The sequence below is a fragment of the Cynocephalus volans genome, chromosome 4 (genome assembly GCF_027409185.1).
Source record: "Cynocephalus volans isolate mCynVol1 chromosome 4, mCynVol1.pri, whole genome shotgun sequence".
Taxonomy (NCBI): Eukaryota; Metazoa; Chordata; class Mammalia; order Dermoptera; family Cynocephalidae; genus Cynocephalus; species Cynocephalus volans.
In genome coordinates this window covers 162,922,260-162,945,038 of record NC_084463.1, presented here as the reverse complement: position 1 = coordinate 162,945,038, position 22,779 = coordinate 162,922,260, and the positions used below count along the sequence as shown (strand labels likewise).

The following is a 22,779-nucleotide window of genomic DNA, read 5'->3' as shown; positions in this document are numbered from 1 at the left end:
TTAAATAGGAAACGAAATGACAAAATAGAATTACTGGTGGGTTGTATTGCCGAACTTTCAGAAATTGAGGAGAACATGCTACTTAGACATGGAGAAAACGACTTCAGTGTCATGTATTCCACAAGGAAAAATTGTGCTCAACTCTGGCTTGGTCCTGCTGCATTTATAAACCATGGTAAGCTATATTTCTAAGGTGTTAGCACTAGTGTTGGGCAGTCCTGCTAATGATTAGAATGACCTTATCAAATTCAGTAAAACCTTTATTTTCCTTTGAAAGAGAGTTTGAAATAGGAATTCTTTTTTCACAAACTTATAAAAATAAATATTCCTCTAATTTAACTTGAGACCTAAGCTTCTAACAAAAGTTGTAAAATTATATGGAAAGTTTATTTCAGATTTCTGTAATTGTTCGTGTTTCAGATCTTATCAAGTTAATTGACTTTTATCTTTTGGACATTTTTCAGATTGCAGACCTAACTGTAAGGTAAGCATAAAAATTTTATCTCAAGTATTTTATTTCTGCTTCAGGTATAAGTTTCGTAATGAGTTACTTTATTTCAGTTTGTGTCAACTGGCCGAGATACAGCTTGTGTGAAGGCTCTGAGAGATATTGAACCTGGAGAAGAAATTTCTTGTTATTATGGAGATGGGTTTTTTGGAGAAAATAATGAGTTCTGCGAGTGTTACACTTGTGAAAGGTAAAGTATTAAGTAAGATTTTTGGCTTTAACATTCTTTTAACCATCTGATGTTTATGGGCACTAACTCACATAATCTATCATTTAAATGCAGAGAGTCTTTTATGTTCTGCAGCATAGCGCCCAGTACAGTTTGTAGAAACAAAATCAAATGATACACTGGCACCTGTCCCTTTAAAATCTTAATATTAACCAGCTGGCTTTTTTATGAGTTGGATCAGAATACAAATGTGCCTAAAGATAGAATGGGTAGCGGCTTACACACATACACACGCAGTGCCAGAGTGGAGTTGCCCCCAAAATGGCAAGTGAAGTTCATCGCTGATAGTCATGTAAGAACCCTGACGTTACCTTGCATGTTATTGAGCTGTGTCCTTCAGAATTTTTGTTTTGATGCACATACTTTTCACAGCTCCTAAATTCTGTCTGCTGCTGAAGAAGTAAGGAGTCTCTTTTTGTGACCCATCAGGACTCTAGAGTCCTTACAGAAATTCCCAAATTCGCCTTGGCAGGACTGTCAGTTCACACTACTACTCATTGTAGTGACTTCTGCCTACAAGAGCTCTGTGGAAGGAGCTTCACAAGCTGGTGCAGGAAGGCTCCTGTTGCAAGGTAGTGCGGACTGCACAGGCCACTCAGGGAAGGAGACCTGTGTTATCTGAGCACATTTTGCACATCTTGCACTGTGCTAGGCACTTTGCTCGCCAACTAGTTCAGTCCTCACAGCTGTCCTGTGAATGAGAGAGAGGTAATAACGTGCCACATTTGCGAGTACAGAAGCTTAAGTGTCTGGGCCGCCATCAGCCTAACTTCAGGGTGCTCACTTTTTCCACTTCCTGTTGCTTTTATAGGATAAGCAAGTTATCAGTTTGTGCCAATTCTCTCACTTAAAACACCCAGCCTCCAGCCACCAGGCTGTTGGAGAGCTGGGCAGATTCCCCAGTCACCATTTCCCTCCTTTCTGGGTAGCCAGGGATCTCCAGCTGTGTAGCAGGCAAGGGTGGAGTCGTAGAGTCATAGTGCTACCCTTTTCTCTTGTGGCACTGGGCTTCTGGCAATGATGGAACTACACAACACCTATTCTTAATGTGGCTAAATTTTTTGCCCTGGGGGCAGGGGGCCATAAAATTCATGTTTTTCTTCAAAAAAAAAATTCAAATGTTGGTTAGGTCTTAAACCAATCCACAAAAAGATCTTTGTATCCACAAAGCAGTTTAATTATAGTTCAGTCATGCTTTAAAATTATTTTATAGAGAAAACATAATGTAGCAGGTAAGTGCCTGTAGTATGGAGTTAGACTGCCTGAGTTGGAGCCTTACAGCTCTGCATTTTTTTAGCTGTGTGATTTTGAGCAAGTTAATCAGCTTCTTTGTTCCTTAATTTCCCCATCTGTAAAAAGGGGATAGCATTAGAAGCTATTTCATAGGGTAGGGCCAGCCCGTGGCTCACTCGGGAGAGTGTGGTGCTGATAACACCAAGGCCACAGGTTCAGATCCCGTATAGGGATGGCCGGTTAGCTCACTGGGTGAGCGTGGTGCTGACAACACCAAATCAAGGGTTAGGATCCCCTTACTGGTCATCTTTAAAAAAAAAAAAAAAGAAGCTATTTCATAGGGTTGTTGTGAGGATTAAATTTATTTCACATAAAGCATGTAGAACAGCACAGAATTAATACACAAATGTTAACTATAGAATTATTTTGTGGTTTCTGGTTTCCCATTAGAATATAATCTCCATGAAGGCGGGGACTTTTATCTGTTTCGTTTACTCTTATGTCCATAGCATACAGAACAGTACCTTGCACATAGTAGGTGCTTGGTAAATATTTGCTAAGTGGATGAATGAATAGAATAAGTAAATACAATAAATATGTTTTGGAGGCTTTCCTGAAAAAAATCTAACCACATATTCAGGATTCCAGACCAACACTGAAACAGCTCTTGTACTGCTTTAGAACCACAAGTATGATTGCATTCGTTGGGCAGATTCATTCTCTTTCTCCACAAGGTTAGTGGGAGGAATAGATGGAAGCATGCAAATCCTTTTTAAATGAGACAGCATAATACAAAATAGTAGGCACAGCTCTTGTCAGACTGTTTGAGCAGTTTGATTTAAATGTTAACTGTATATATATTCTTGAAACTCTCAGGAATGCCACATTGTTTCTGCCTTTACAGAAATTAGCTGGGAGGACGGTACTGGTCAAAGGAACTCATTCAATTATTCATCAGTTATTCACTGAACAGTTACTTTATGTTAGACCCAGGACATGCAGTATAAAAATGTCCAGCACAGTGCCAGTGGTCAATGCAGTGCAGTCAACGCAGTGCAGCCAAAGGGCCACAAACATATAGGGTGAGCTGAGAGCTGGAGGGTGAGAAGAGGTGACTCAGTGAAGAAATGAGAGTGAATGGTGTGTGGAGATCTTGCATAGAGTCTCCAGCGTACAATTGAAACACATTTCTGGGCCATGACTATACTGACACTTAAGTAATTATAATGTGTTCATAAGTAAGTACTGCAAATTTCACTCCAGAAAATTGACTTAAACAAAAGGAACCACAATATTAACTGTAAAGACTTACAACTCGAAAATATTACTTTTTCCCCAATGATATATAAATTGTTTGATATTTTAAATATTTTTTTTTAAATCGGTCAAAAAACTTTTTTTTTTTTTGGCAGCTAGCTGATCTGGGGATCCAAACCCTTGACCTTGGTGTTATTGACACCACACTCTAACCAGCTGGGCTAACTGGCCAGCCCTGGTCAGAATTATTTTAAAGCTTATATGAAAGTATGTCTGATGATAGCCAAGAAAAAAATTCTAAAGAATAGGGCTGGCCAGTTAGCTCAGTTGGGAGAACGTGGTGCTGATAACACCAAGGTCAAGGGTTCAGATCTCTGTACTGGCCAGCCAAAAAAAAAATTAGGGGAGACTTGCCTTAACAGATATTAAAAGTTACTATGAAATAATTGTGACCAAAACTTGAAGGTATTAGCCCAGAAATGGACAAATAGATAAGAGGACATGAATAGAGTCCTGAAATAGAGGGAAGTATATGTTAGATCTTAATACCGCATATTGGGAAACTATTTCTTTGATAAATGATGTTGGTATAATTCATTGTGCTTCTGAAAGAAAACAAGTTAGACCCCTCTATCACATCATACACAAAATAAACTCCAGATGTATTAAAGATCTAAAAAGACACATAATGTACTGAAGGAAAATAAAGTACACATATGACAAAGAGTTAATATTCTAATAACAAAAAGCTCCTAGAAGTTCGTAAGGAAAAGACAGAGTTGAATAGAAAAAGGGGTGAAGGAGGAAGAGATGCTTCACAGAAAAAGGGGCCATAAACATGGAAATTAAAACAAAGGTATTCTTTTTTTCACTCATCAAATTGCAAAATTTAAGAAGTGTAACATACTGCTGAGGTGGTGGAGAAACAGGCATTCATAGGATGCCAGTAGGACCAAGAATTGCTCTAACCCTTGGGTACAGTAATCTGGCAATATTTGTTAAAAATGAGCATACTCTTTTACACCTGGCAGTCTTGTGTTTGAGGAGAGGAATCTATCCTATAGAGATATAAGCAACAGTTAGTAAAGATTTGGTTTCAAAAGCAATGTAATACAGCACTGTTGGTGGTGGCAAGCAAAAAAAACCCCCACAAGTTTCAGTAATCACCAATAAGGAATGATTGAATAAATTACAGAACATTCATTCTGTGGAAATACACAGCTTTCAAAACATATGTTCAGATTGATTTGTCTATGATGTAATAAGAAAACCGGTTGCTGAGTGAAATGTTTAGTATTACCATAGTTTCATTCTGTTTGCTTAAAAAGAAACAGCAGTGTAAATAAGCGTGTAGACCATGGTAGAAGGAGTAGACGATGGCACCGTTGGCAAATGGTTAGCACCGTGCTTAGGGCTCTGAGGAAGGAGGGTGGTTGGGAAATACAGTTAACTTTTGCTTTATATACCCGGGTACTTCAAAAAGCTCAAGGTAATACAAATCTTTCTGTGAACTTTGTGAAGATCCCACATACATCCTAGGACTGTTCACTTGTAGCAAGCATGAGCATGTATTACTTTCATAAGTTAAAAAGAAGAAATAAGGGAAGTAGAGAAGCAGGTGAATGAATGAGTTTTATTTAATTCTTTTGAATAGAGCTGAGTAGAAATTTACCTTCATAACACTGAATAAAGCAAAGATTTGCAAAGCTAGGTTTAGTAGGGAAGTTTAGGAGAACCTCTTATTAAGTACCCTCCTTTACTTCAGAAGAATTTATATAAATAGAAAGAGTTAAAGCAGGGCGCAAATCATTCCTGTCCAGTAGTGAAAGCAAGTCTTTTAAATGTCTTTTATTTAGTAACACTTTGTTAATTTAATTATGATCATTTATATTATTTCAGAAACTTTAAAGGAATTATTATTTAACAGTTTTTATTGTTCCAGGAGAAAGATTTTCACTAATAATAACCTCACCTTTTTACACAGAATTTCATTTAGAATTTGTTTCTATTTAACATTAAGTTCTAAGTAATGACTTAATTTAGGAAAATTCTATGATTTTTTTTTCTTTTCATAATAAAATATCAAGTAATATGATTTCTTGTAATTTCTTAATTCCCAATATTCAGTAACGTAATGTTAAATTGTGCAGACCAAAGCTGGAATATAATTAACAGGTGTTTTTTTAAGCTACAATTTAGACCTAACCATTGTGTCAACCATTTTTGAAGTTGAAGAATTTCCTTATTTTTATCTACACATGAAATTCTACAAGGTTCAGTAGTTTCTCATAGGCAATTGACAGTTGGTTGACAATAATCATAACAAATTTTCTTGTTAAGTATAGAGTTTTTAAAGTTAACTTTATTGTATACAAATTTAATTTCTTTTCAGAGTCCTAGACTTGGCAGGTTTCCAGTGGTGATTGAGGTCTCATCAGTTCATCACATCTGTTGACCTGATGTGGCCAAGTACCCTCAGCAACAAGTTTATTTTAAGTGTGCTCTATTTGTATAACCTCTGCTGTTTTCTCTTTCAGACGGGGAACTGGTGCTTTTAAATCCAGAGTGGGACTGCCTGCGCCTGCTCCTGTTATCAATAGCAAATATGGACTCAGAGAAACAGATAAACGTTTAAATAGGCTTAAAAAGTTAGGTGACAGCAGCAAAAATTCAGACAGTCAATCTGTCAGCTCTAACACTGATGCAGATACCACTCAGGAAAAAAACAATGCAAGTAAGTAAGGGAGATTTGATAAGCTTTTTTTTTTTTTTTTTTTTTTTTAAGTATTTTCACACAATTTGCTTTCTAAGGCGTGTTTCAAGAGTTTCAAACTTAGAAGTATTGAGAGAAACTGATACTCATGAGCCCTGGCAGCACCACAAGGTTCTGGAAATGATTTCAGTACAACAGCTCAGTCTATATCCCACTTCCACATTCAGTACTGTACTCTAGACTATTTTTCTTGAATATTTGGTAACTGGATATTGAATTCTTCATCATATGTTCCAGAGTCATCATATGTTTGAGGAAAACATTTTCAAAGTGTTAGTGACACTGTAATGATATCATTAGACTCTACAAAAAGATAAAGGATTGGGCAGAGTCATATAGGCTCATACATGTTTCGAGTGTGTGCCTAGTCTGTTAGAGAAAGATGATGGACTTTGGCGAGTTCCTAGGTTCTGGCCTCAAGGTTTCCACCTTTTTACCGCTTGCTTACCTTTTTCAAAATGATCCAGTTCACCAAACAACTAGTTACCAGACTCAGGATTGTGGTAGAGGAGCATGTTGAATGTCGCTGTATTATGGTGTGTTGTATTAGCCACTACAGAATTAGCAAGAGAGATGAAAAGGAGAAAGGAGCAAGCTCTGAGATACCCAGTCGTGTGTGGGGACAAGATCTAATGGAAACTGGAAAAAGAGAATGAAGAATAAACAGAAAAGAGAAGAAGACCTATATGGGCAAAGGAAAACACAACACGTTTGTGGTGATTCGAAGTACTGGAACCATTTTAATGGCTGTTTTTCATCTGGGTAGCACCAGTTTTCTCTAGTTGCCACTAAAGCAATAGGCTGTTCAGTCTGACTTGTCTCTGAAAGAGACAAAAACTATGAAGTTTTGACTTAGTGATCGCAAAAGTATGCCTGTGTTGGCACTGTAAATGTCCTGTGAGACTTCTTAGCACTTAAGAGCCCACTGAGATACTACTCATTATTTTAGACTCTTCTCCCTACCTTCAGATGTTTTCAGCCCAGCACTGGATGCTCCCTATCTCTACAGAAAATCCTGAAGAAAGGGGAAGGTGTCTCCCCTGAAGGTGAATGTCACTGCTGTGAATTCCTGAATCTACCTGCTGCTGGGAGTCAGAGGCCAGGTGTAACCTTTGTAGTGTAAAAGCAATACTATAGTCCTATTCCAGTCATTTTAGTTAATGTCCAAAGTAAAGAAAAAAGGTACAGTTAGTTAATAATTCACTGTTGACTGTTGATTCTAATAATAAATGCAGCGTAATGAACATTTGTTTTCTGAGTTTGGTTCCTTGGTGAAACTGGAGACTTGGGAAGCCCATTTTATAAATGCATATATAAAAACACCAATGTGTGCTGCCATCCGTATGTGGAGACGGCCGCAAAGTTGCCCACATTGAATGGCTCTGCAATGTACGTGGGCGTGTTTTGTGTTTTTATGCATTACCTTTATCACTAGTGTATAGATACTGAGCTCAGTACACCACTTAGTTTATTTTTTCCCTTTTTGCTGGGGGGTACGGGGGAGATTTGCTGGCTGGTATGGAGATCTGAACACTTGATCTTCGTGTTATTAACACCATACTGACCAGCTGAGCTAGTCAGCCAGCCCAGCACTTCGTTTTTTAGTTTAAAAGACCAAAATACAGATAATTTTGGAAGGTGTTGACTACTAATTTGTAACCATCCAGGAAATACTTAAGCCAAATTCTAAGCTGGCCAGTTAGCTCAGTTGGTCAAGGGTTCAGATCCCCATACGGGCCAACTGCCAAAAAAAAAAAAAAAAAAAACCAAACCAAATACTTATTCAAAGCCTGCTCGTTCTTAAAGAGACTCAGATGTGGGAGACTCAGGCTGGTCCTAGGGAGCTCACACTTTGGCTGCAGGATGAGACGTGCACAGGCAACTGTGCAGAGCAGGAAACAGCCCCTTCGAGCATGACGGACTAGATCTACAGCACTTGCTGTGATTACTTACGTGGGGTTCTTGCTTTGTTTAAATTACCTTTCTGCAGTATGACTGTTTGGAGTAATCGAGGGTTGGTGTAACTAACTTTGAGGTCATGGGCAGAGTTGATAGACAAGGCACAATGCTGTGAAGGAGCTCGAGGCTTCAGACTTCCCTGTGAGCATTGTACATTAAATTGTGTTCACATAGGATTTTCTCCAGTTCTTACATGTGTTCTTGTAGGCTGTATTTCTTTTGGTGTTTGTCTCACAACCATACCCTTCCGCCTGTTTGAAAGAAAGGCTTTTTCAAACTGCAGCTGGTAGAAAAGCCAGAGCTGCCAGAGCTCCTCTCACAGGAAGTGGGCGTACATCATGTGTATAGAAATGGAGTTCTTTTTCCTTGCTGCTTATCTTTATCCTGCAGTTCGTTTAGAATTTAGCAGCTGACAGAGGAACTACTTCCTTTGAACAGCATGTATAAAGAAACATTTCTGCCTACTTGGAAGAAAAATTATTTCTTCCTTCCATGCAAGTCCTTTTTTGGAAGATGTTTTGAAAGCCACAGCTTGACTGTTTGCTGTGGCATCCAGGAGTGGAGATAATAAGAAATCGATTTTCACAAACTCAGTCCGCAAGTCTGAGTTACAGTACTGTTATTGGAGGGTTCTAGTTTTTCAAGTCTCTGTTCCTCACTGACTGGACTGCCCTCATAGTTGGTGCTGTGAAAGGGAATGTGAGACCAGAAGGTTCTCAAGAGCAGTACATGGAGATGTGGACACAGTCAGTGCAAATGTCAAAAGTCAGGACAAGCTCCGAAGGACTCAGCCAATGGGAGAAGTTCATCTTACTAAGGAGGACCTGTCCTAGATATAGAGGCTGGGACACTGCTTCTCACGCCCTTGCCCACCACTGACATCACTAACTGATCTGAACACTTCTCTGCTAAGACTGCAGGCTGCTTCAAAGTCCTTTCCAATGCCCTGTTCCAAGTAGCCATTGCCAGTCTGTTGGTCATGTCAGATGAAAGCTGCTTGTGCCTAGTAAACTCTGAGACAGTTTTTTAAAGGTTCTGTTGGGGGTTTTCTGGATACTCAAGTTCTGAAGATGCTAAACTGTGTATGGCCCTTGTATTATCTTGGTTCCCATTGATAGTGTGCATTTCCAGTACACCCTGAGCACTCAAGAAGGCTTTGGTGTTGTTTTTGCAGCTCTCGTGTGTGGCTGCCTTACAATTTTGAGGACACCCTGAAATAAACATGATAGCCATGCAGTGGGTTCTTTACCCATGAGACCAATCTGAGACCATAATAATACTGTGGTGTACCTTACAGGCAACATAAGTGATTAAAAACTTGGGGTCTTGAGCCACAGGCCTAAATAAGTTTAAATCCCATCCCTGCCACTCGATGGATGATCTTAGGTGTGGTAGTCCATGTGAGCTTGGTTTTCACGTAGGTGTGATAAAACTTCCTTCCACGGGTGCTCATTAAAATTGAGATCATCATAATTTGGCCATTTGGCACAGCACTTAGTATATAGTAATTGCTAAGAAGAATGTGTCCTCCACTTAAAATTACTCTGCAGGTTTATGCATTTGACATTTGTCCCAGCCACTAGGGGAAGACAATCTCACAAGGTGTGTTAGTGCTGAAGCCACAGGCATACTTTATCTCCACTTACCTCAGAATCCTTAGTCTCTTGGTACACTGTCAGAAAATAATTGACTTCTGGTTTGTTGTTGTGGCCATCGTCTTCCTTCTTTAGCCTTACTGCCACTGAAATTCTCAGTCCCTGCAAGGACAGTATATCACCTTCTTTGGACATTGAAGGACTCTTGACACACTACTGGACTGTCATCTTAGTCACATTTCTTACTTTCTCTTGCCTGCTTCATTCTTTTTTTTTTTTTTTTTTTTTTGGCCTTTGACTTGATGAGCATACCTTTAGACTGCTTTTGATGAGATAAAGTTTTTCGAACAAAATGAGAATACATTGATAAATACATAAACCTGTACGTGAAATATCTATATTGAAGTAATATATAGTATCAAATACAGTCCATTTTGTGCTCAGTTTTTAAAAAATTTTTTGTTTTATGTTTATCTTTTTGTGCTCAGTTTTAGAGTATAAACATTGCGAGTGGTGTACTGTTGCCAGCAGTGAATCTTTGGAAGGAGGGATGGGATGGGGAGATCCCAAATTCTGAATTGCCATAAAATGGGATTCATCTAATGGATTAAAATAAGTGCCAAGTAAAGAGATTCTTGGGTGCTGTGAGAATACATAGGAAGGACACCCAGTCTTACAGAGGAAGTCATGAAAGTCTCCCTGGGAGAGCTGTCACCTAAGCTGAGACTTAAAGGAGAACGGGCAGTTGGACAAGTGAAGCATATTCAAAGCAGAGGCACTTTCACACGAGTGCGTGGATAAGTGGAGGACTCAAACAAGTACAGTTGACTTCATGACTGGGGTAGAAAGTGAAAAGAAGGGACATGACCATAGCTTAAAATTTTGGACTTTATTCTTAAGGCATTAGGTTATGGAAAGGTTTAAAGCCCAGAAGTGACATGATGTACTGGAGAAATCATTCTGACTACATGATAGAGAATGGATTGTTGGGAAGGCAATAGGAGAGAGAGGAAAACTGCCGTAGCTCAGGCAGATTGTGGCATTTGGGGCAGAGAGAAGGAGATGGGTTCCAGTGACATTGCAGGGGCAGACTCCACAAGATGTGGTGATTGGATGAAGCAGTTAGGGAAAGCAAGAATCAAGGATGACAGGTTTCTGCTTGGGCAGCTGGACAGGTGGTGGTATTGACCCAGATGGATAACTCAGAAGAAGAAGCTTCCAGGAGGCTTGATGGTGAGTTCAGTTTAGGCATGTTGACAGTGTGAGGGGCTTATGAGACTGCCTCAGGAGGCACTTGGTGATTTGGATCTGTAATTTAGGAGAGAATTGAGCTAGAGAAAGTGGTTAGGGAGCCATTAGCATGTTAGTGGTGACAGCCATGGCGGGTTAGATGCTTATCTCCCAGAGAATGTGTGTAGAGTTTCCAAAGGGCCTGGAACGGTAGAGTCCCGTGCATTGACAGTCTGAAGGGCACATGGAGAAGTACCAGGAACAGAGAAGGAAACCTGGGAGAGAGCGCTCACTGACAGCCAAGGGAAGAGGGATTCACAAGAAAAAGAAAATAGTTATCAATGTCACGTTCAGAGAAATGAAAACGGAAGAGCTGAAAAGTGTTCACTGGATTTCATGACGAGGAGGTTATCCGATTGGCAAAGGCTGCAGTTGGAGGGTCAGGCCTGATCCAGATTGCAGGGGGATTGCTGTTGAGAATATGATGTATATTTGATCATTGTAGGGGTGACAGTGTATGTGACATTACGTAGGGATGATTGCAGGTATGTAATGAGAATGGTATAGAAAGAGAAAAAATAAAAAGTTGAGAACCACCAAGCTTAGTCATAGATTGGTCCTTGAAGAAGCATTGGGTAAGCAAAGGACATTTGAGAAAGCCAAGCAAATGGTAGTCAGACAAATGCAGTCTTTTCCTGAGTTTTGCCTAGAAACAACCGGAACACTAGCATGTGTTTATATTGACAGTACGTCTACTCAGTCTTCCTTATAGGCAAACAAATTATTTGCAAAAAGAATTCCCTAAATATCCTTATATTAAAAAAATAATAATTTGTCAAGTAGTTTTTTATAATTCCTTTTCACAGTAAATCACTCACTCTCACATTGAATAGTATTCAAACTTCACTACTCCTACTATTCTAAAAATAAGTTAGTTGCCTCCTTGGTAGCAGCCCACATTTATAAGTATGTTCTTGGTTCAATCAGTGGATCTCATTGCTATGAATTCCGAAGCCATTTATGAGCCAGTCTCTGAGTACAGAGCCTTCTTTTCTTGGTGGCTTGATATTTTTGGAATGCTTGTTATGCATTCTTGCTCCTCTTTCATAAATAAAAATTAACTGGTGGGAACTTACCTGCTTAGCTGTGCAGAAAGAATGGTGGTTGCCCTGGCAACCTTCAGGCATGTAGAAAGCAACGGAGATGGTCCAGAGGATCCTAATACTTGGGCAGGCAGTGTGCTTGGCTTAACCATTTTCATTGTTTTTATTGTCCTGTTTTCTGGTGAGAGGTTGTGACTATTAGTTTGGTCATCTCAGCTTCCCTAGTGGGTGATTTTTAAAGGGACATTAATCAGGAAGATGATTTTTGACTGGGGGATGAGGGAACTAAGTAATTGAGAAATTGACTCATGTAAAACTGTAAATAAAAGTCCAGAATGTAAATGTAGAGAAAAAATAACAGAAGGTCATTCTTTAGGTCAGAGAGTAACCACGGGAGCAGCTTAAGCTTGAATCACACATAAAGCCCATTTGAGAAGCCATTCAACTGTCCACGTTCTCAAGTTGTCATTACCATTAGGATCATTGCATCTTTTTGTATTCTTATCTTAGAGGAAAGAAGTTGGGTCCCCTTTGTCCTGAGAGTGTATAATTCTAGCAGCATCCTTTTGGTTTGATTTTTGGCGTCAGGCAGTCACTGATGAGATGGAGCCAAGTAAGTTCTGCAGCTCTTCTAAAGTGACAGCCCACCCATTGTCTCTTCTGGTCCCCACAGTTGAAGGAGACAGCTTACAATAGTGCAGTTCTTTTTTGTTAAAGGTCTTTTGGGAGGGACAATATATCGTTCTTAGGATCTATTTTTCTTTGAAACCATTGTGATAGAATTTGTCTCTTAGAGCCCATTAGTAATACATGTCTGTTCGTTGCTACTGGCCAAGTAACATGTTTACTTTGGGTTAATGAATGGATTTTAGAAACATTCAAAATGATGATTTTAAGAGGAATTCCTGAAAGAAAAAAAAAAACAACAGATTTTTACCTAGCTTTTCTTCAAATCTTTTGTCTGGAAAAATACTAAGTCAGGAGAAGAAACACTTAGTTTGGACCAACATCAAGACTAATTAAGGAGAAGCTTAGAATGAAATCTAGGTCCCTACTGTGTTAAGAGTTCCAACCATAAAATTACTTACCTTAAAAATGAATAAATGCTCCGTAAGTTGGAAGGAGAACTTAAAAGCAGTGTGGGGAATGTTCATGTGCTGGCAAAATCTGAACTGGGGATAGGGTCTGTTGTCCACATTTGTGTAATCTAAACATTTTATAGCTGAGTCTGGGTTGGTATTGTTTTGTTGAACACTACTGTGTTACCAAGGCTTTTTTTCATCCCCCGCCCCCTCTTTTTTTTAACCTTACAGCTTCTAACCGAAAATCTTCAGTTGGTGTAAAAAAGAACAGCAAGAGCAGAACATTAACGAGGCAGTCTATGTCAAGAATTCCAGCTTCTTCCAACTCTACCTCATCTAAGCTAACACATATAAATAATTCCAGGGTACCAAAGAAACTGAAAAAGCCTGCAAAGCCTTTACTTTCAAAGATAAAGTTAAGAAACCATTGCAAGCGGCTGGAGCAAAAGAATGCTTCAAGAAAACTCGAAATGGGAAATTTAGTACTTAAAGAGCCTAAAGTAGTTCTATATAAAAATTTGCCCATTAAAAAAGATAAGGAGCCGGAGGGACCAGCCCAAGCTGCAGTTGCTAGTGGGTGCTTGACGAGACACGCGGCAAGAGAACACAGACAGAATCCCATGAGAGGTGCTCATTCGCAGGGGGAGGGCTCACCCTGCACCTATACAACCAGGCGATCAGTGAGGACAAGAACCAGTCTGAAGGAGGCCTCTGACGTCAAGCTTGAACCAAACACATTGGATGACTACAAAAACAGTATGATGGAACCTTGCCTGGATGGTGGTGAGCTGCCAACTCCCATGGTGCAGGAGGAAGATCTGGCTCATGAAATGGCACAAAAGGGGGAAGCACAGTGTCATAAGAGTGACACTGGCATGTCCAAAAAGAAGTCAAGACAAGGAAAACTTGTGAAACAGTTTGCAAAGCTAGAGGACTCCACTCCGGTGCATGATTCCCTTGGAAAAGACAGCATGGTGCCAGAGTTGATGGGGCCCCGTTCTGACCCGGGGGAGCACAGTGGCATGGGCGGTGTGCCTGTGACCTACACAGACTGTGCTCCTTCACCTGTAGGGTGTTCAGTTGTTACGTCAGACAGCTTCAAAACAAAAGACAGTTTTAGAACTGCAAAAAGTAAAAAGAAAAGGCGAATCACAAGGTATGATGCACAGTTAATCCTAGAAAATAACTCTGGGATTCCCAAATTGACTCTTCGTAGGCGTCATGATAGCAGCAGCAAGACAAATGACCAAGAGAATGATGGAATGAATTCTTCAAAAATAAGCATCAAGTTAAGTAAAGACCACGAAAATGATAATAATCTCTATGTAGCAAAGCTTAATAATGGGTTTAACTCAGGATCAGGCAGTAGTTCTACAAAATTGAAAATCCAGCTAAAACGGGACGAGGAGAGTAGGGGGTCCTATACAGAGGGGCTTCATGAAAATGGCATGTGCTGTAGCGATCCCCTTTCTCTCCTGGAGTCTCGAATGGAAGTGGGTGACTATAGTCAGTACGAGGAAGAAAGTACAGGTGATTCCTCCTCTTCAGAGGGAGATGAAGAGGAGGAAGACTATGATGATGACTTTGAAGACGATTTTATTCCTCTTCCTCCAGCTAAGCGATTGAGGCTAATAGTTGGAAAAGACTCTATAGATATTGACATTTCTTCAAGGAGAAGAGAAGATCAGTCTTTAAGGCTTAACGCATAAGCTCTTTGTCTTAATTTGACATGGGATAACTACTTTAAGGAAATAAAAAATTCCAGTCAATTATTCCTCAACTGAAACATTTTAGTGACAGCACTTCTATTGTCTCTTCACTTATCAGCATAATATTGTAGAAAGTGTACAGTGTACTGACTTAAGTCTGATTTCTGTAAATTTTTATCGTACTTTTTAAATAGCCTTCTTACGTGCAATTCTGAGTTAGAGGTAAAGCCCCGTTGTAAAATTAAAGCTCAAGCAAAATTGTACAGTGATAGCAACTTTCCACACAGGACGTTGAAAACAATAATGTGGCTACACATTTTTTTTTTTTTAACTTTAAGAGCATCAGCTGGCTCTTTAATATATGACTAAACAATAATTTAAAACAAATCATAGTAGCAGCATATTAAGGTTTTCTAGTATATGCTAATATCACCAGCAATGATCTTTGGCTTTTGATTTATTTGCTAGATGTTTCCTCCTCGGAGTTTTGTCAGTTTCACACTGTTTGCTGGCCCAGGTGTACTGTTTGTGGCCTTTGGTAACATAGCAAACCATTGGTTGGGAGTCAAATTGGTTTCTTTAAAAAAAAAAAACTATACATGCTGACAACTCACTTCAGTACGTTGTATGTGCAAGGGTAGCAGTGTGCGGGATGAGTTTCGATACTGCGTATTTATTGCTTGTCGTGTAAATTACAGACCTTGTATTTAACACTTTTCAATCCTTTTAGATAAAATTGTTCTTTGCAAGAATGATTGGTGCTTATTTTTTCAAAAATTTGCTGTGAACAATGTGATGACAACAAGCAACATTTATCTAATGAACTACAGCTATCTTAATTTGGTCCTTCAAGTCTTCTGTTGCACTTGTAAAATGCTACAAGGAATATTAAAAAAATCTATTCACTTTAACTTATGATAGTTTATGAAATAAAAACATGAGTCACAGCTTTTGTTCTGTGGTAACCTATAAAAATGTTTGTCTTTGAAATTCAGTGTAAAGAACTGAAAACAATGTATATGTTGTAAATATTTGTGTGTTGTGAGAAATTTTTGTCATAAGAAATTAAAAGAACTTACCAGGAAGGTTTTTAAGTTTAGGAATATTCATGCCAATAAAATAGGAAATTATAAATATATAGTTTTAAGCACTGCATCAGTGGGAATTCTTGGCTTATGTTAGTTTATTATGAAAATATCAAAGATTTTTTGACTATATTATCAGTTAAACAAAAAGGAGTCAGATTTAATTTGTTTTTTGAAGCACTTTCAGAAGAGAAATTAATTTTAAGTAACTTAATGAGCAAATTTTGATTACTACTTAATGTTCAATACTAGGCTCTTTCATTTCTCTGGATTATTTTACAAATCACTGGACAAAGAATTTAGGAATATAAATTAACAGGTGTTTGACACCAGTGGGTCTCTTTATTTCTGGGAAATGTGTACATGTACTTTCAGATATCCAGTGTTCCTAAGTAAAATCAATTTAGGGGATTTGTGTAGTGTCTGTAGAAAAGTAGCCCATGTCTTAAAATATTGAAAGGAATCTGCAGATAATGAAAAGTCCAGTGGGGAGAACCTCAGTGCTCACTTATTACTACCAGTTTCCAGGTTTGGGAGACTTTATATAAATTAAGTTTCCTTAAAACTTTTGCTAGCAGGTTCCAAATGGAAATTAATAAGATTCATGAAAACAAGTTTTTAAAACTTAGATTTTCTCCTCGTGTTCTGTAAGGAGCCCCTTCTGTCCCTTCTCTGGTCTCGTCCTCGTTGGTTACGGTGCAGTCTAATTCCTCAGGTATTAATTTGGAAGCATGTGGTTGACTTCCTTCCCCACACAGTCTCTCAGGAGCACCTGTCCCGAGGCCTCCCAGCACTTTACAGACCACCTTCTGTCCTCATGGGGTCCCTGCCTAGGCGTAGTGAGAGCTGTGCCGGTGAGGAAGGTGAAGGGTAGACCCTGTGTCTGGAGGGTGCCGGAGGACAGTGGGTCACCTCTTTTATTCCCACCTCAGTTCAGGGTGTTTTGGAGAGGTTCAGAGACAAACTCTTGAACTGTTTATTTGAATACCAACAGTAGCCATTTCAGGAATTTCACCCTTAAGGAAAAAATAACACATTTCCCATTTTTCTCCATTTTTAAGCTTAATTTTAGTAACTTATTTATGATGTTTGTTTTAATATTATTGTGGCCTCGTCTTTTGAGGCTGACCTTCCCATGGGTCTCAGAGCAGTGACATTTGGTAACCAATCACTGCCTCTCAGGAGTTGGTATGCACAAGCACTCAGCAGCTGCTGCTGATGCCTTCTAGGGAAACATGATTTCCGTTTTGCAAGGTGGGGGCCTCAGAACTGTTCTAGATCTGCTGTAGGACTAGTGTGTGGAATGGTGACATCCACACACGGTTGACCAGTTTGGAAGAGGTTGCATTCAATAAAACTTAAAGCTTGAGCTTATGCAATGATTGGTAAAGATTTTGGCATTATAAGAATTAGGAAATGATTGTAGAAGTATATGTAAAGTATTCAATTTTCAATCATTTTTCAAATTACTGTTTTAAATTGTTTTGCTGAGTTGTAATACTTTTGAAATACAATGTATTCCTTGTACTGAAAGAATGAAAAAGGACTTTTTCAGCATTTGAGGTAAGTTCTTTAATGTTTCATTAAAAACATTTTTTACAAATATTTTGTACATGCACTTGCAGTATTGAGGTTAATCATTTTAATAAATTCGGAAATTAAAACAATTTGGCCAGTGTTCACTGTATCTGAGAAGAAAAGATCAAAGCAGTGACTTTCTCCACGAAGTTTTCATGTAAAGCAGAATCTGTAAAATCAAAGTTTCTAAAGCTTTTCGGTATCCGTGAGTGTTGAGTTCTCTGGGTCCTGGTCTCCTCTTATGTCTGGTGTCACTCACTTTAAAAGAAGAGAGGGCAAACACTCGGTGTTTCTCTCAGTAGGAAGGCTACTTTTAAACCGCATCCCTTCCTAGCCCTTGAACTCAAGTCCTTTGCCCTCAACGTGGAACAAAATAACATTTGAGGGCTTTTGCAACCCAATCATTAATGATTCCTGATGACCTGTTTTTTTCCTTCACCTTATTGCACCGAACTGGCGTGTCCAGAACTGGTGCGGGTCCTTCTTCCTCGCTGGTACTGTGGCAACCTAGTTGGAAGGAGATACAACTGGCATAGGAATCAGGAAACCTGAGTTCTCAGCTCTGAGCGTCCCACTGGCCCTGAGCAAGTTGCTTACGCTCATTTTCCTAGCACCGAGCACGGTTCTCAGAAGTCAGTGTGAACCCCTGGCTCCATCACCACTTACGTTTCAGGATGCGCTGCATCCACTCTTGGTGAGGACAATCAGAGTGAACGGTGCAGACCAGACTAGTAAAGCATTGGCTTTTCCTAATTGAAATATCCACCCAAACTTGGGTTCCCAGTGCAGACAGAGAGGTTTCTCTCTACTTTCCAGTAGCAAAGGGCAGCTAGCTTGCCTGGATCTTTTGTGTCACTTGTTTCTCAAATGCCAGCTTCCTGTCACTGACACGCACCTCATCGTGTACTGCAGAACCCAGTGACAGAGCAAGGTGCAAACAAGCTGTCAACCTCAGTGTGACCCTCATATGCAAGGGAAGGTGAGGTCTCCAGCCTTCTACTTCCTCCCTCATGTCCTGGAGCACATGGGTATTGCATGTGTTTGCTAGGGATGGAGCCCAGAAGAGAAGTGAGTTTTGCTGCTTCAGAAAGAGCACCAGGATTGGTAGGAAGGGGCAGGGAGTATGAGTGGCCAGAATTGGGAAGGGAGTCTCCCTCTAATGCTGCCTCCAGCTCTCTGTCTTCCTGCACTTCTGCCACTCATTTTCCCAGGATGTTAAGCTTGGAAATTGTCATGGAGACAGTTGGAAAGGTGTTAATTTGGAGGGGGAAAACATGCTGCAGGCTTATGGAGACGGCTTTGGAATTGTTCTGAAAGGTCAGTCTATTTGCAGATCCTTGTCAGATCTGTGAGTTTTTCTGCTAAATTGCAGTAGACAGTGACTTCTATCTTTTGGGAGCAGCCCACCCTGTTGAGTCTGCTCTGAGAGGAAGCAGGGCTTTGCTAGGTGCACTCAGAAACACCAGAGGGCAGGTACCAGCTTGAGACCCTGAGCAGTCACCCTTAGCGTGGCTGGAATGAAATTGCATTTCTTCAATATTTGTTGAGCAGTTATTTGTATTTGGGGTTGGGAGGGCAAGATTTGAGAGTCTTAACTGTGGGCTTGTATTAGTCTGTTTTTGTTATAACATTTTGTTATAGACTGGGTGATTTATAAAGAAAAATGATATTGCTTACAGTTTCTGAGGCTGGGAAGTCCAGAGTCCATCCAGTGGTGGCGACAGTGACCCAGGGGTCTCACATTGCAAGATGGTGGAAGCAGAGAGAGAAGAAGACTCTCCTCTTCTTTTTAAGCCCTCAGAACCACACCCCTGACCACCATTTTTAATCCATTTGCTACTGCACAGTCCTACAGTCCAATCACCTCTTCAAGGCTCCACCTTTCAGTTACCATGATAGGATTTCCCACCCTCCTAACAGTCACAGTGGGGGCCAAGTTTCTAATACATAAAACTTGGGGGACAACAATTCAAGCTTCAAGGGCTTGGGGGGCACATAATTCAATCCACTACATTCCTCCCCTCGCCCACCAAAATTCATGTTCTTTTTACATGCAAATACATTCACTTCATCCCCAAAATCTTGTTTTAACTGAAGAGTTCAAAGTTTAAAGTCTCATCTGTGAAATCAATACAAGTTATCTACTTCCAAGATACGATGGTGGGACAAACATAGGGTACATATTCCTGTTTCAAAAGGGAGACATAGGCCAAAAGAAAAGGGTAACAGTTCCCAAACAAGTCTGAAACCCAGCAGAGCAGGCATTAAATCTCAATGCTAGTGAATCAGGGACCTTGACTCCACGTTTGACCTCCTCTGCATGCTGGTGTGGGGGTTGGGTCCGCAAGTCTTCAGGCAGCTCTGCTCCTATGGCTTTCCTGGTCTCAGGCCACACTTCAGCTCTCCCATGCTGGCATTCTACTCTGGTAGTTCCACAGGTCTGGAGTCTCCATGGAGGTCCCGCTCTCAGGGCTCCACTAGGCATGGCACTGTTGGGGTTTCTCTGCTGCAACTCTGACCCCACGTTTCTGCTTGTCATTGCTCTAGCAAAGACTCTATGCAGTGAATCTGCCCCTGTGACAGATCTCTTCCTGGGTCCCAGACTTTTCCATACGTCCCCTGAAATTGGGGTGGAAGCTCCTAAGCCTCCACAGCCCTAGCATTCTGCAAGCCTGCAGACCTAACACCATGTGGATACCACCAAGGCTTCCAGCTTGTATTTTCCAAAGCTGCAGGTCCAGTCACACCTAGGGCCAATTTAGCTACAGCTGGAGCAGCTAAAGCAGTTGGAGTGCTGGTGCTGGAAGCAGCTTCCCAAGGTGTCCCTGAGCAGTGAGCTCATGGAGGGCACCTCGGGACTGTTCCCCAAGACTGTTCTATCTCCCTAGGCCTGTGGGCCTGAAATGGAAGGATTGGCCCCAGAAGCTTCTGCAGTGCCTTCAGGGCCCTTTCCCCCTTCTCTTGATAATCCCTTTCTTTTGTGTTAATCTTAGTACCATTGAATTTTCCTTCTGAAAATGCTCTCTGCTTCTCTCCCACATGGCCAGGCTGCAAATTTTCCAAATCTTTGTGCTCTGCTTCCCTTTTAAATTCTGGCTTTATGTTGTGCCTTTGCCACCATAACTCAGCGTAGGCTGTCACAAGTAGCCATGCAGCTTCCTTAATGCTTTGCTGCTTAGAAATTTCTTCTGCTAAATACTCTGGTTCACAACTCCTAAGTTCCAACTTCCGCAAATTCCTAGGGCATGGACACAATGCAGCCAAATTCCTTGCCAGTTCACATCAAGAGTGATCTTTGCCCCAGTTTCTGATAAACTTGTTATTCCTATCTGAGACCTCCTTAGAAGGGTCTTTACAGTCCACATTTCTATCAGCATTCTGTTCACCACCATGTAACCAGTCTAAGACATTCCAAACTTTCCCTCATCTCTTCTTCTGAGTCCTCCAAACTCCTCCAACCTTTGCCAAACACCCAGTTCCAAAGCTGCTTCCGCATTTTCAAGTATTTGTTATAAGCAACATCCCACTTGTCTTGTACCAATTTTCTGTATTAGTCCATTTTGTGTTGCTATAACGGAATCCCTGAGACTGGATTTATAAAGAAAAAGTCCATCTGGTGGTGGTGACAGTGACCCAGGGGTCTCACATTGCAAGATGGTAGAAGGAGAGAGAGAGAGACAGACAGACTCTCCTTTTAAAACCCTCAGAACCGGGCCGGCCCGTGGCTCACTCGGGAGAGTGCGGTGCTGAGAACACCAAGGCCCCGGGTTCGGATCCCATATACGGATGGCCAGTTCGCTCACTGGCTGAGCGTGGTGCTCACAACACCAAGTCAAGGGTTAAGATCCCCTTACTGGTCATCTTTTAAAAAAAAAAAAAAAAAACCCTCAGAACCACAACCCTGACCACTATTTTTAATCCACTCACTACTGCAGGGTCCTACAATCCAATCACCTCTTCAAGGCTCCACCTTTCAATTACCATAATAGGATTTCCCACCCTCTTAACAGTCACAGTGGGGGCTAAGTTTCTAATACATAAAACTTGGAGGGACACAATTCAAGCTTCAGGGAGTTTTGGGGGGGCATAATTCAATCCACTACAGGGGTGAAATCAAAGCCATTGGAGTAGGCTTTGATTTCACCCCTGAGTGTCTTAGTCTGTTTTGTGCTGCTATGACAGAATACCACAGACTGGGTAATTTATAAACAATAGCAGTTTATTTGGCTCACACTTCTGGAGGCCAGGAAGTCCAGGATTGGAGAGCCACATCTGGTGAGGGCCTTTTTGCTGCATCACCTTCTGGTGGAAAACATGATATGGCACAACAGCAGATGACAGAGGGGAAGGGAGCCAAACTCATCCCTTCATCAGGACCCCGCTCCTGCGATAACAGCATTAGTTCATTCCTGAGGCAGAGCCCTCAGAACCTAATCACCTCTGAAAGGTCCCACCTCTCAACACTGTTGCATTGGAGATTAAGTTTCCAGCACATGAACTGTGAGGGACACATTCAAACCATAGCATTCTGCCCCAGCCCCCCAAATTCACGTTCTTGACACATGCAAAATCTGTTCATTCCATCCCAGTAGTCCCAAATCTTAACTTGTTCTAGCATCAACTCAAAAGTCCAAAGTCTGGAGTCTCATCTAAATCAGATATGAGATGACAGTGATTCATCCTGAGGCAAGTCCCCTCCAGCTGTGAGCCTGTGAAATCAAAACAGGTTATCTACTTCCAAAATAGAACGGTGGGACAGTCATAGGATAGATAGTCCCATTCCTAAAGGAAGAAATAGGTAAGAAAAAAGGGAAAATTGGTCCCAAGTAAGTCCAAAATCCAACAGGGCAAACAACAATAATCTTAAGGCTCCAGAATAATTTTCCTTGACTCCATGTCCTGCCTTCTGTTCACACTGGGCAGGGGTTGGGTCCCCAAGGCCTCAGGCAGTCCCACCCCCTGTGGCTTTGCTGAGCTCAGTCTACCCAGCAGCTGTCACAGGTTGCAGTTTTCCCAGGCTGGAGTTGCACACTGGTGGCCCTACAGTTCTGGGGTCTCAGGAGTTGCCCCATGCCCATGGCTCCACTAGACATTGCCCTAGTAGGGGCTGTCTGTGTTGGCTCCACCCCTGCAACATAGCTCTTGCATTTTGTGCACCTACAGAATTAGCAACACAATGCTGCCAAGGATCATGGCTTGTACCTTCCAGAGTGGTCAGTCAAGCCACATCTGGCCCTGCTTAAGCCATGGCTGGGGCAGCCAAGGGGTTCTGGACCAGAATGCAAGGGGCAGAGTCCCAAGGCAGTGCAGGGCAACAAATGCTGAGGTCCCTTGGATGCCCCTCTGGAAACCTTGCCGTCAAGGTCTCAGCTTGCCTTGAAAATCCTGAAATGCCTTTGGGGCCACTCCCCCATTGTCTGAATGAATAGAACCGATCC

At 41.0% G+C, this 22,779-nt stretch overlaps 1 protein-coding gene across 4 annotated transcripts in view; it reads left to right on the top strand.

Moving 5' to 3' along the window:
* The window catches only part of KMT5B (lysine methyltransferase 5B), a 50,119-nt gene extending 34,273 nt beyond the window's left edge, over positions 1–15,846 (top strand). For 3 of the 4 annotated variants that reach the window (XM_063093990.1, XM_063093991.1, XM_063093992.1), the window contains 5 exons: positions 9–175; positions 465–484; positions 562–698; positions 5,765–5,961; positions 13,201–15,846. In XM_063093990.1, coding sequence (XP_062950060.1) covers positions 9–175; positions 465–484; positions 562–698; positions 5,765–5,961; positions 13,201–14,678 — 1,999 coding nt within the window. In that variant the 3' untranslated portion in view covers positions 14,679–15,846. Of the gene's footprint in view, positions 1–8; positions 176–464; positions 485–561; positions 699–5,764; positions 7,231–13,200 lie in introns of those variants that run through there. The other variant, XM_063093993.1, reaches the window with a different exon arrangement.
* Positions 15,847–22,779: the final 6,933 nt, after the last annotated feature.